At 35.0% G+C, this 12,428-nt stretch overlaps 1 protein-coding gene across 1 annotated transcript in view; it reads left to right on the top strand.

Annotated features, from left to right (window-relative positions):
- The window catches only part of NAALADL2 (N-acetylated alpha-linked acidic dipeptidase like 2), a 1,506,494-nt gene that overhangs the window by 1,072,904 nt on the left and 421,162 nt on the right, over positions 1-12,428 (top strand). The window contains exon 9 of the mRNA XM_059063915.2: positions 11,415-11,507. Coding sequence (XP_058919898.2) covers positions 11,415-11,507 — 93 coding nt within the window. The remainder of the gene's footprint in view (positions 1-11,414; positions 11,508-12,428) is intronic.

Consider the following 12,428-nt stretch of genomic DNA (forward strand, 5'->3'; position numbering starts at 1 on the left):
TTTTAAAAAAAATTCAGTGAGCTAGACTACTGTAGGAAAGACTGATAGGTCTTGTGACAGATGCAATCTACATGTTAGGAATCACTAAAGGGCACTGGTGACACCCCAATTTTATAGCTCTTCCAGCCGCCAGTTGCACAGTGAACCTAGTAGTCTGAGCAGGAAGCCGATAACAGAGTAATCTGTAGAACTAAAGATCAGCCTTCATGAGCTGCCAGTCTGCAGTCCTCAGACAAAGGGGAAAAAAAGCTTTAGAAATCACTTTGAAGGTCTGTTCATCAAGGGTCTTAAACAGAGTGAACGCAGGTGGGAAACCTATTATCCAAAGTCCACAGAAAGTACAGTCAATTCTCTGTTTCCCGGGAGTACAGGTTGGGTTTACGGAGGGTGACACAGATGTCATTCACCAGAACTTCTCAGGTTTCCAGTTTTCTGTCTTGCCAGTTTTGATTTTAGGAAATGATTCAGCTTAGATCCAATCTAGAGTTTTGTTTGTTTGTTTGCTGGAAGACTAGAGACAATCTGAAATACACACTCTGAAGCAAAATTACTTTAACAAGTATTTTCCAATTTTTAATGTTTCTCAGCAATTTTTTACAGTTTCTTACATTCTTATCACATCGTTCTTAAGTACCTGTACTCTTTCCAAATTATAGAAACTGAAACTAAATTTTGTAGTTTATGTATAAATCCATCAGAGCATACCCTATCTTTATATTTTGAGGATCATTTTTTCATAATCCTTTTTTCATAATGGTTGACCATTGTCATTTACTATCCTAGAAACTGCCAGAGATTCCTGAATGCCTTTCTGGTTCTATATCTTGCTATTCCCTTCATGTAGCAACAATTTCTTCCTATTATTCTATTTAGTATTATCCAAATATGTCTTGCAAGTTGTAAAACCCTAGTATACTCTAAAGTTTTGTGCAAATGCCATCTCCTCCATAAAGAGCCCTTTGGAGTTCTACTCCAGTTGGAAGTACCCTGACTCTCTGCTATGCTTTAGGCAGTTATATGCTATTTGGTATCGGGATATCATACTCTTCTGAGGAAGAGATAAACAACTTGGATTTTCGTTAGAATGTATTATTTCCACTTTATTTCTTTATGACTTCAATTCTTTCAGGTTTTCTTTATATCCCAGGATTTGATTAGTGTCCCATGAGAATTTAAAAAGAATGTGTACTGTGTAGTTGTCAGGTGTAGAGTTTTATATGTATCCATTTAGACCAAGTACCTTAGTCAGGTCATTCAAATATTCTGTATCTTATTTTTACTGCTAAAATCTCCTACTATAAGTATCTATTTGTTTATATTATCTTATAGTTCTATCAATTTTGATTTATATATTTTGAGGTCATTTCTTAGATGTTTATAAATTCAAATATATCAAATCTTCCTGGTTAGTTGAAACACTTATCAGATGAAGTGATCTTTATATCTATAATGCATGTCTTAAATTTGATTTGACCTGATTCTAATTTAACTACATTAGCTTTTTCTTTTTCTTTTCTTTTTTTTTTTTTTGGTTAGTGTCTTTATGCTATATCTTTTTTTTTTTTTTTTTACTTTCAACCTTTCTGTATCTTTATATTTTAACATATCTTCTTGATAACATAATTTTCATTTTACCTACAATCTGATCATCTTTTAACTGTAGCATCTAATCCATTTAATGTGATTACTAATGTATTTATGCTTATATTTTTCACCCTGATTTGTTTTGGGTTTCTTCTTTGTACCATATATTATGTTTTCCTCTTATTTTATATCTCTTTTTGTTTTAGATTTTTTTGTCATTAGATTTTTCCTCTATTATTTTAGAAGTTATAAATACTTTTTATATTCTTTTAGAGTTACCCTAGAATTATAGCTTCTTAGGTATCCCCTCTCCTGCTCTGCCCCATGGTAGGGCCCTTGGAAGGGAGTCGGGGGAGCTGTCCTTTAGGATTCCTACTTTATGGAGGAAAAGTCTCTTTTTATGGAACTACTTTCTTCTCTCCAACTTGGACATGCTCACAGCTTTTTCATTTGACCTTTGTATCTCAGGAGGCTATCAAGATTTAAAAGTTCTCCAGGTTTTGTAAATTCCCTCAGGCTGAAAAGCAGTTTTATTACTTTACTTATCTGGTTTCCCATCACAACCTATATTTTGATGTAATAATTCCTTACTTTCTTGCTAGATCTTAGATGCCATTAACAGATTTGTTACGCATTTTATTCAACATTTTTAATTATGTTCAGTGGGAGGGTTGGTCTGAATATCCTAGCCCACCATATTCCTAGAAAAGGCACCCTTTTCCTCCTCTCCATTCATTTATTTCCTGGCAACACATATGGATGACTCAATGAATATACCCAGATTGGTCAACATATAAATCAGGTTGCCATCAAGAAATCAATGATATGCTAAAACTGTGCAATCCAAGGAAATTTAATCAGGGAGATTGTGGAAAAGTGTGGATATGAAAAGGGAAATAGAAAAGCGTGGCTAGTAATTGTTACTCCCCCTAAACTTGAAGGAGTAAGAAGAGAGAGTAGTTACAGGAAATGCAAGTCCTTGAGCAGCAGGAGAGGGTAGTCTGTTGGAGCTATGGCTTTCAGACAAGGAATGCAGTCACTGCCAGCAAGTGACCAGCCAGAAAGGGTGATGGAAAATTAATAATCTTTCTCTTATCCAATTTGCTGATCACTTGTTGATGCCTTCCATTCACTAAAATCAACTTGAAGCCAAGTGTAAAGGAGCCAAGTATATGTACGCCACAGAGGTGAGACTCCTGGGGCAGAGAGCTGGGTAAAGGGTGAAGATAGATCTGGATGGACAAATGGAAAATATGCAGCACAGATACTGTTACAGATGGTTAGTCTGCTGACTAATTGGATGATTTGTGATATGTAGACTGGGTAGAAAGATGAATACAATTGTGTTAATTTTCTCGTTTTTTTCTTTTTTTTATACAGCAGGTTTTTATTAGTTATCCATTTTATACATATTAGTGTATACATGTCAATCCCAATCTCCTAATTCATCACACCACCACCACCCACCACCCACCGCTTTCCCCCTTTAGTGTCCATATGTTTGTCCTCTACATCTGAGTCTCAATTTCTGCCCTGCAAACCAGTTCATCTATACCATTTTTCTAGGTTCCACATATATGCATTAATGTACGATATTTGCTTTTCTCTTTCTGACTTACTTCACTCTGTATGACAGTCTCTAGATCCATCCACGTCTCAACAAATGACCCAATTTTGTTCCTTTTTATGGCTGAGTAATAATCCATTGTATATATGTACCACTTCTTTATCCATTCATCTGTCGATGGGCATTTAGGTTGCTTCCATGACCTGGCTATTGTAAATAGTGCTGCAATGAACATTGGGGTGAGCATGTCTTCTTGAATTATGGTTTTCTCTGGGTATATGCCCAGTAGTGGGGTCACTGGTTCATGTTTTAATTCTATTTTTAGTTCTTTCAGGAACCTCCATAATGTTCTCCATAGTGGCTGTATCAACTTACATTCCCACCAACAGTGCAAGAGGTTTCCCTTTTCTCCACACCCTCTCCAGCATTTGTGGTTTGTAGACTTTCTGATGATGCCCATTCTAACTGGTGTGAGGTGATACCTCATTATAGTTTTCATTTGCATTTCTCTAATCATTAGTGATGTTGAGCAGCTTTTCATTTGCTTCTTGGCCATCTGTATGTCTTCTTTGGAGAAATGTCTAATTAGGTCTTCTGCCCATTTTTTGATTGGGTTGTTTGTTTTTTTAATATTGAGCTGTTTATATATTTTCGAGATTAATCCTTTGTCTATTGATTCATTTGCAAATATTTTCTCCCATTCTGAGGGTTGTCTTTTTGTCTTGTTTATGGTTTCCTTTGCTTTGCAAAAGCTTTAAGTTTCACTAGGTCCCATTTGTTTACTTTTGTTTTTATTTCCATTACTCTAGGGGGTGGATCAAAAAAGATCTTGCTGTGATTTATCTCAAAGAGTGTTCTGCCTATGTTTTCCTCTAAGAGTTTTATAGTGTCTGGTCTTATATTTAGGTCTCTAATCCATTGTGAGTTTACTTTTGTGTCTGGTGCTAGGGAGTGTTCTAATTTCATTCTTTTACACATACCTTTCCAGTTTTACCAGCACCACTTATTGAAGAGGCTGTCTTTTCTCCATTGTATATCCTTGTCTCCTTTGTCATAGATTAGGTGACTATAAGTGTGTGGATTTATCTCTGGGCTTTCTATCCTGTTCCATTTGTCTATATTTCTGTTTGTGTGCCAGCACCATATTGTCTTGATTACTGTCCCTTTGTAGTATAGTCTGAAGTCAGGAAGTCTGATTATATCAGTTCCGTTTTTTTTCCCCTCAAGACTACTTTGGCTATTCAGGATCTTTTGTGTCTCCATAGAAATTTTAAGATTTTTTTGTTCTAGTTCTGTAAGAAATGCCATTAGTAATTTGATAGGGATTTCATTGAATCTGTATATTGCTTTGGATAGTATTGTCATTTTCACAATGTTGTTTCTTCCAATCCAAGAACATGGTATATCTCTTCATCTGTTGGTATCATCTTTAATTCTTTCATCAGTGTTTTATAGTTTTCTGCATACAGTTCTTTTGTCTCCCTCGGTAGGTTTATTTCTAGGTATTTTATTCTTTTTGTTGCAATGGTAAATGGGAGTGTTTCCTTACTTTCAGATTTTCATCATTAGTGTATATGAATGCAAAACATTTCTGTGCATTAATTTTGTATCCTGCAACTTTACCACATTCATTAATTAGCTCTAGTAGTTTTCTGGTGGCATCTTTAGGATTCTCTGTGTATAGTATCATGTCATCTGCAAACAATGACAGTTTTACTTCTTCTTTTCCAATTTGTATTCCTTTTATTTATTTTTCTTCTCTGATTGCTGTGGCTAGGACTTCCAAAACTATGTTGAATAATAGGGGTGAGAGTGGACATCCGTGTCTTATTCCTGATCTTAGAGGAAATGCTATCAGTTTTTCACCATTGAGAATGATGTTTGCTGTGGGTTTGTCATATATGGCCTTTATTATGTTGAGGTAGGTTCCCTCTATGCCCACTTTCTGGAGAGTTTGTCATAAATGGGTGTTGAATTTTGTCAAAAGCTTTTCCTGCATCTATTAAGATGATCATATGGTTTTTATTCTTCAGTATGTTAATATGGTGTATCACATTGATTGATTTGCATATATTGAAGAATCCTTGCATCCTTGGGATAACTCCCACCCACTTGATCATGGTGTATGATCCTTTTTAATGTGTTGTTGGATTCAGTTTGCTAGTATTTTGTTGAGGATTTTTGCATCTATATTCATCAGTGATATTGGTCTGTAATTTTCTCTTTTTTAGTATCTTTGTCTGGCTTTGGTATCAGGGTGATGGTGGCATCATGGAATGAGTTTGGGAGTGTTCCTTCTTCCGCAGTTTTTTGGAAGAGTTTGAGAAGGATGGGTGTTAGCTCTTCTTTAAATGTTTGATAGAATTCACCTGTGAAGCCATCTGGTCCTGGACTTTTGTTTGTTGAAAGTTTTGTTGTTTTTTTTTTTTTTTTTTTTTGTGGTACGCGGGCCTCTCACTCTTGTGTCCTCTCCCATTGCAGAGCACAGGCTCTGGACGTGCAGGCTCAGAGGCCACAGCTCATGGGCCTAGCCGCTCTGTGGCATGTGGGATACTCCTGGACCGGGGCATGAACCCATGTCCCCTGCATCAACAGGCGGACTCTCAACCACTGCGCCACCAGGGAAGCACTGTTGGAAGATTTTAAATCACAGTTTCAATGTCATTACTTGTGATTAGTCTGTTCATTTTTTTCTATTTCTTCCTGGTTAAGTCTTGGAAGGTTATACCTTTTTAAGAATTTGTCCATTTCTTCAAGGTAGTCCATTAAATTGTCATAGATTTGCTTGTAGTAGTCTCTTATGGTGGTTTGTATTTCTGTGGTGTCTGTTGTAAGTTCTCGTTTTTCATTTCTAATTTTATTGATTTGAGTCCTCTCCCTCTTTTTTTTTTTTCCCTCTTTTTCTTGATGAATCTGGCTAATGGTTTATCAATTTTGTTTATCTTCTCAAAGAACCAGCTTTTAGTTTTATTGATCTTTGCTATTGTTTTCTGTTTCTATTTCATTTATTTCTGTTCTGATCTTTATTATTTCTTTCCTTCTGCTAACTTTGGGTTTTGTTTGTTCTTTGTTCTCTAGTTCATTTAGGTGTAAGGTTAGATTGTTTATTTGAGATATTTCTTGTTTCTTGAGGTAGGATTGTATTGCTATAGACTTCCATCTTAGAACTGCTTTTGCTGCCTCCCATAGGTTTTGGATCATCATGTTTTCATTGTCATTTATCTCTACATATTTTTTGATTTCCTCTTTGATTTCTTCAGTGATCTCTTGGGTATTTAATAACGTATTGTTTAGCCTGCATATGTTTGTGTTTTTAAAGTTTTTTCCCTGTAATTGATTTCTAATGTCATAGCATTGTCATCAGAAAAGATGCTTGATATGATTTCAATTTTCTTAAATTTACTGAGGCTTGTTTTGTGACCCAAAGTGTGATCTTTCCTGGAGAATGTTCCATGTGCTTGAGAAGAAAGTGTCATCTGCTGTTTTGTATGGAATGTCCTGTAAATATCAATTAAATCTCTCTGGTCTACTCTGTCATTTAAAGCTTGTGTTTCCTTATTAATTTTCTGTTTGGTTGATCTGTCCATTGGTGTAAGTGAGGTGTTTAAGTCCCCCACTATTATTGTGTTACTGTTGATACACTCTTATAAGGAATACAAAGAAGGTAAAAGCTATTTTTGTTTTCGGGTTCACACTCATCAAAATATCTTCCTATTTAGATAATTTTACTAGTTTAAAAGAATAATATTTAGTTAAACTTTAAATGTTTTTTTCCAAATGCATGCAAGCTCCCAAGAGTACATGCACACGTCAATTTTTCTGTGTATATATGTTCACTAAAGAGGGGTTAGCTACTGTTGCTGAAAAGTATGTGGTGAAATTGACCAAGCAAATGGTTTTTGTTCAGTATCTGTTTACTTGTCTCACTTTTTCAGAACCAAAAGTTTTACAGTACTACAGCATATTTAGGATATATGCATGCATATTTTTACTTTTTTTAAAATGTAATTTCTGTTATTACAAAAATGGTTACTACACATTGAGTTAGAAAAGAGATAAGCAAAAATATGAAAATAAGTCAATACATTCTGCGTTAGTCATTTTAGGCTTCCATAGTAAGTTACCACAGACTGGATGCATTAGACAACAGACATTTATTTTCTCACAGTTCTGGAGCTGAGAAGTGCCAGACTCAAAGTGCCAGAAAATTAGCCTTCTGGTGAGAGCTCTCTTCCTGGCTTACAGACGACTGCCTTCTCTCCAAGTCCTCACATGGCCTTTTCTCTATGTACACATGGAGAGAGTAACAGATCTCTTCTGTCTGGCCCTCTTTTTATAAGGTCACCAGTCTTATCAGATTAGAGTACCATTCTTAAGATCTCTTTTAACTTTAATTACCTTCTTATAGACCCTGTCTTCAAATAGAGCCAGACTGGAGTTGAGGGCTTCAACATATGAACTTTAAGGGACACAATTCAGTCTAGAACACATTTTTTACACCCAGTAATTATTGCTTTGAACACCTTGATATAAATTCCTATAGAATTAGATATAAATGTATATATATATAGCCAAAATGAGATCATACTATACATATTATTTTGAAAATTGTTTAATTATCACCACTTTTTCATGATAGTAAACTTAATCATTTTTAATACACAGACTATATAAAGTTTTAGTAATCACTGTAGTCTTATACAGTGGGTTTATCCAAACCAATGTCCAGTTGAGGCCTAAAAATTGTATTTCTTCTAATGCAGTATGATCCTCTTTTCCTCTTTTGACACTCACTGTCTGTGGGACCAAGTCACTGGTCCTGCATGTGTCTTTTTGTCTAGATTTGTAGGATGCTTCTTGTGATTTTTATTCAACTAATTCTTCTAATCCTTGTATTTCCTGTAAACTTAAAATTAATTCTTAAGGTTTATAATAGAACACTCATTATGTAATTAGAGGATAAAATTTTTTAAGGACATTTTCTTGTAGCTGATGTTTTTGTCAGTATCCAGGACATGGTAGGGCATGCCCCATTGATTCAGGTGAAGTGGAGCATAGTGGACAGAGTTGGGTCTTAAGACTAGAATTACCCCCTTGCATAAGGTTACATTCACTGGAGGATATAGTAAAATGTAATTTCTGAGAAAATTCCAATATGGTAGGAAGAACATGGTTTCTGGGGCAGGTCTGATATCTGTTTGTATACATTGGTGTGGACATTCCAGTTATTTGCTGCCAATCCATTCTGATTGGTCAGTGTATGCTATATCAATTGATAAATATTTAAAATAAGAAAATAAGACCCTTAGTCTAGAACATATGATGTCCAGTCACTAGTGTTTGTTCAGAAACACCTTTGGCAATAGGGAGATCCCATGTGGAAAAATGGAATACCCAGAAAACTATAAAAATTATGATGATATATAATCCAGAAATTTTATACTCAGATAATTAGGCAAGCAGTTGGCATTTAGGAAAGATGTGAGCAGACTACAAAAACCCAGTCATCAAAACTGTGATTCTAGAGCAGATTCCTGTCCCTGGGGTGCAATAAAATTGAAAAAATAGAAAATAATTCAGAGTCCCAATCCTAGAAATTCTATTCTAAAGTCAGGAAGGCAACAAATGCTTAATTATTGCAGCTGGGACTCAAGAATAAGCAGCAATTGTTAGTCCTCAAATCTCTTTAAAGAAGGTTGGGATTTTTCCTAGATACTGGGTAAGCTTACAGTGCAGGTGGAGATGAAGCTTTGCTAGCTATTGGGGAAGAAGATGACTGAGAATCAGTTGATCCTTCATGATAGCAACAAAAATGCAAGACAGAATTATCACTGGAACATAATTTCTGCACATGATGAAATTAAGGACTGGAGAGAGGCAGCTGCTTTTGTGTCTCTTAGCTCTGACACTCCTCACCCTATTTGAATACAAATGTTCTCTGAGTGGAACACATTTTTGTCATCTTGAAATCTTTTGAACTTCACATATAAAATTTAAAGGTTCCATGCAACTATGGAACATTAAAGACAGAAAACATTTGGTAAATGTGAGCTGGAAATGTTATCTTAAAGTAAGAATACATACACACATACACATGCACTGACTTTTAGAATAATAAACTGCATCTAAAGGTTCCCCAGGATTTTCTAATTTCAGAAGTATATTTATTATTTCGGAATACATTCAAGCTTACAGAAAAGTTGCAAGAATAGCACAAAGAAATTTCTTCCTCAACTACCCAAGTGTAGGCTACAGACATGATAAACAGTTGCATATGAATTCTCCCGCAAACAGTGACACTCTCTTGCACGAACAGCAGGACCATTACAAACAGGAATTAAACTTCGATACATTTCTACCATGCACTACTTAGCCCCCATTCACCTTTTGCCAATTATCCCAATAATGTCCTAAATAGCAAGTAGATCTAAACTAGGATCATGTGTTGTGTGTTATCAAGTCTCAAATTTCCTTCAAACTGGAACAGTTTCTAGCTTTTTTTTTTTTAACTTTCATTGCTTTATCCCTTTAAAACTTATGTGCCAGTTATCTTCAGAATATTCCCCAGTTTGGGTTTACCCGATGTTTCTCATGAATAAATTCAGGCTCTGAACCCTTGGCAGCAATATTCTGGAAGTGAGACTGCTTTCCGATTGCTAATATTAATTTGTTCCATTACTGGTAAAGCTAACTTTGACCACTTGATTAAGGTGGTGTCCACCAGATCTCATCAAAGTTACTCTCTATTCTTTTTTTTGTAATCAATAGCATTTGAAGTTATGCAAACATCTTACCTCACCATTTCTACCTTCACCCAGTAGTTTCAATGTTCACTGATTTTTTTTTTTTTTTTTTTTTTTTTTTTTTTTTTTTTTTTTTGCGGTATGTGGGCCTCTCACTGTTGTGGCCTCTCCCGTTGCGGAGCACCAGCTCCGGACGCGCAGGCCCAACGGCCATGGCTCACAGGCCCATAATAGGGGCAGGGGAGAGAGGATATTTGGGAACTCTGTGTTTTCTGCTCAGTGTTTCTGTATTTTGAAACTGCTCTAAAAAATCTCACAAAGTATACTACTTTAAAAAAATTGAACAGAAATGCATAGCACATAAATTAGAACTGCAATACTCAGATTACAATACTCACAATACACAATAAGCAGATTTCCTTTTCTCCTATATGAGGCACTCAGGTGTTCTCTTGTGGTCTCTTTATTCTTGTTTAGTTATAATTTTTTCAGTGTACTGATTTTCTATTTAAATTGTTAGTAGGGCACATTCAAAGAAAGAAGCAACTTATTTATCATAACAGTTTTCATATAGCAGTAACAAGTGACATTTGAAGGCCCATCAGTATAGCATGTCTACTTTGCATTACTTGCTTTCTAATTGCCACCCTCTCCCCAACAGTACCACTTGGCTGCCCTTAGACCTCTCACAGAGAAACCACCTTCGCACCCCCACCCCCAGCCCCCAGATTTCCCAGGATCCATCAAATACAGGATTAACATATGTCATCACCAAAGACCTTCAAAGACCACTTCAGGGCTGTGACCGAAGTCCTTTCTGATTGGTGTCTTTGCCTTATTTGTTGTCAAAATGTTTGAATATCAAGCATGAATAGAAGAACTCAAAGAGGCAGGGCAGGCGGCAGAGATTTAGTAGAGAGGTAAAAGACCTACAAACACAGGTAGAAATGAAAACTCCAAGATTTGAAAATAAGTGTAGCTTTAAAAATCTCTATTCTTTTAATTTGTGTTAAATTAATTAAATAATTTAATTTGCTTTATAGTTTTCAATGTGATAATGTAATAATGAATCATAAAAAAAGTTAAATCATCTTCACATGCTATTTTTGTGAAGCTAGAAAAGTACTTAAAATTTTGAAAATATTTTTATCTGAGTTTTTTTCTTTTTTAAAAATATGAGTTGTCCACATCTCCTTGAGGTCTTGCTCTGTGTGCTTTCCTTTGAACCCCACTGCAGTTTTTAATGTGAAATTTAGAATTCCCTATTTATGGTTCTGAAGTTCTATGAGGCTAGCAATTATATCTTAGTCATCATTATATAACAAGCACCTAAAATAATGTCTACATAAAGTTTCAAATACATATTTGCCGAAAAGTGTAACATTGGTTATCTGGAAAAATTCAGTTGTTTGGAATTATTTGTCTGATCATATTGGATAAATAAATTTGAATGCTTTAAGAAAAAAAATCGAGCAGAATATAGAGAAACAAGTATCTTTTAATTTTCTTTCCCCCCCCAGAAGAAAGAATTGTCAGCATGCAAATTCAGACAGTCACAAAATTTGAAACAGTTACTAATGTTGTTGGATATTTAAAGGGCTCGACATCTCCAGGTAAGTAGACCCAAATATTTATAATCTACACTTTATATGAAATATCACAAGAAAATGCTCTGTAACAATTTAATAGCATAGTTAAATGTCCTACTTTAAATGTAATTACAAGTTCATACCACTTTAAAGGGTGGTATATAAAACCAAGAAGCAGGTCTTTATTCTTTCTTACCAAATCCCTTCAAAGATAAATCATCTTAGAGAGTGTAAGAGGGAAAACAAAACAAAACGGAGAAAACAGAGTTTAGATTTGTTAAATTGGCATGTACCTGTGAGTAAAAGCTATAGAAACCAATGTTTTCTTTTTCTTTTATTCACTGTAACACCATTGAAGATTTTATTTATATCAAGAAAAGACTTTTTTTAAAGGAAATATTTTAGTTTTAATTATGTGTTTTTAAAAAAATAGAAATTTTAGTTTTCAAATCTTTCATTGTTAGTCTGTGTCCCACCTCTGACCCTTGGTCCACTGACAGTTCTGCCTAATGTTTGCATGGCTTAGGTTTTGAAGGTGCTTATGAAAAGGATCACCTGGTTACATTTTAAATAGTTTTATACCTTGTTATGGGATGCTTATGGAATCTTCAGGTGATACTATATAGACTAAAAAGGTGAAAATAACTGACAAATATATTAATTAACAAATTAACAACAACACTTCTGAACATATTGTGAGGTTGAATGACATATTACTGTCTGCTGTGCTTGTTTTACATAGTAGAATGCAGTAGTCTTTTAGTACCTTTGTGCCATTGCTATTGATTTCGTTGGGATATTTACTCAAGTTATCCTTGGAGCATAATTCTTCTCCATGATTTTAGTCAAACTGACTCCGTAATTGCTAACCCAGGAAATTCTGAGATCAAGTTGTACATTCCCATCAAGTTTCCTGCCAGCCAACTCTTTAAAAATTCAAGGACA

This window comes from Kogia breviceps, chromosome 5 (genome assembly GCF_026419965.1).
Source record: "Kogia breviceps isolate mKogBre1 chromosome 5, mKogBre1 haplotype 1, whole genome shotgun sequence".
Taxonomy (NCBI): Eukaryota; Metazoa; Chordata; class Mammalia; order Artiodactyla; family Physeteridae; genus Kogia; species Kogia breviceps.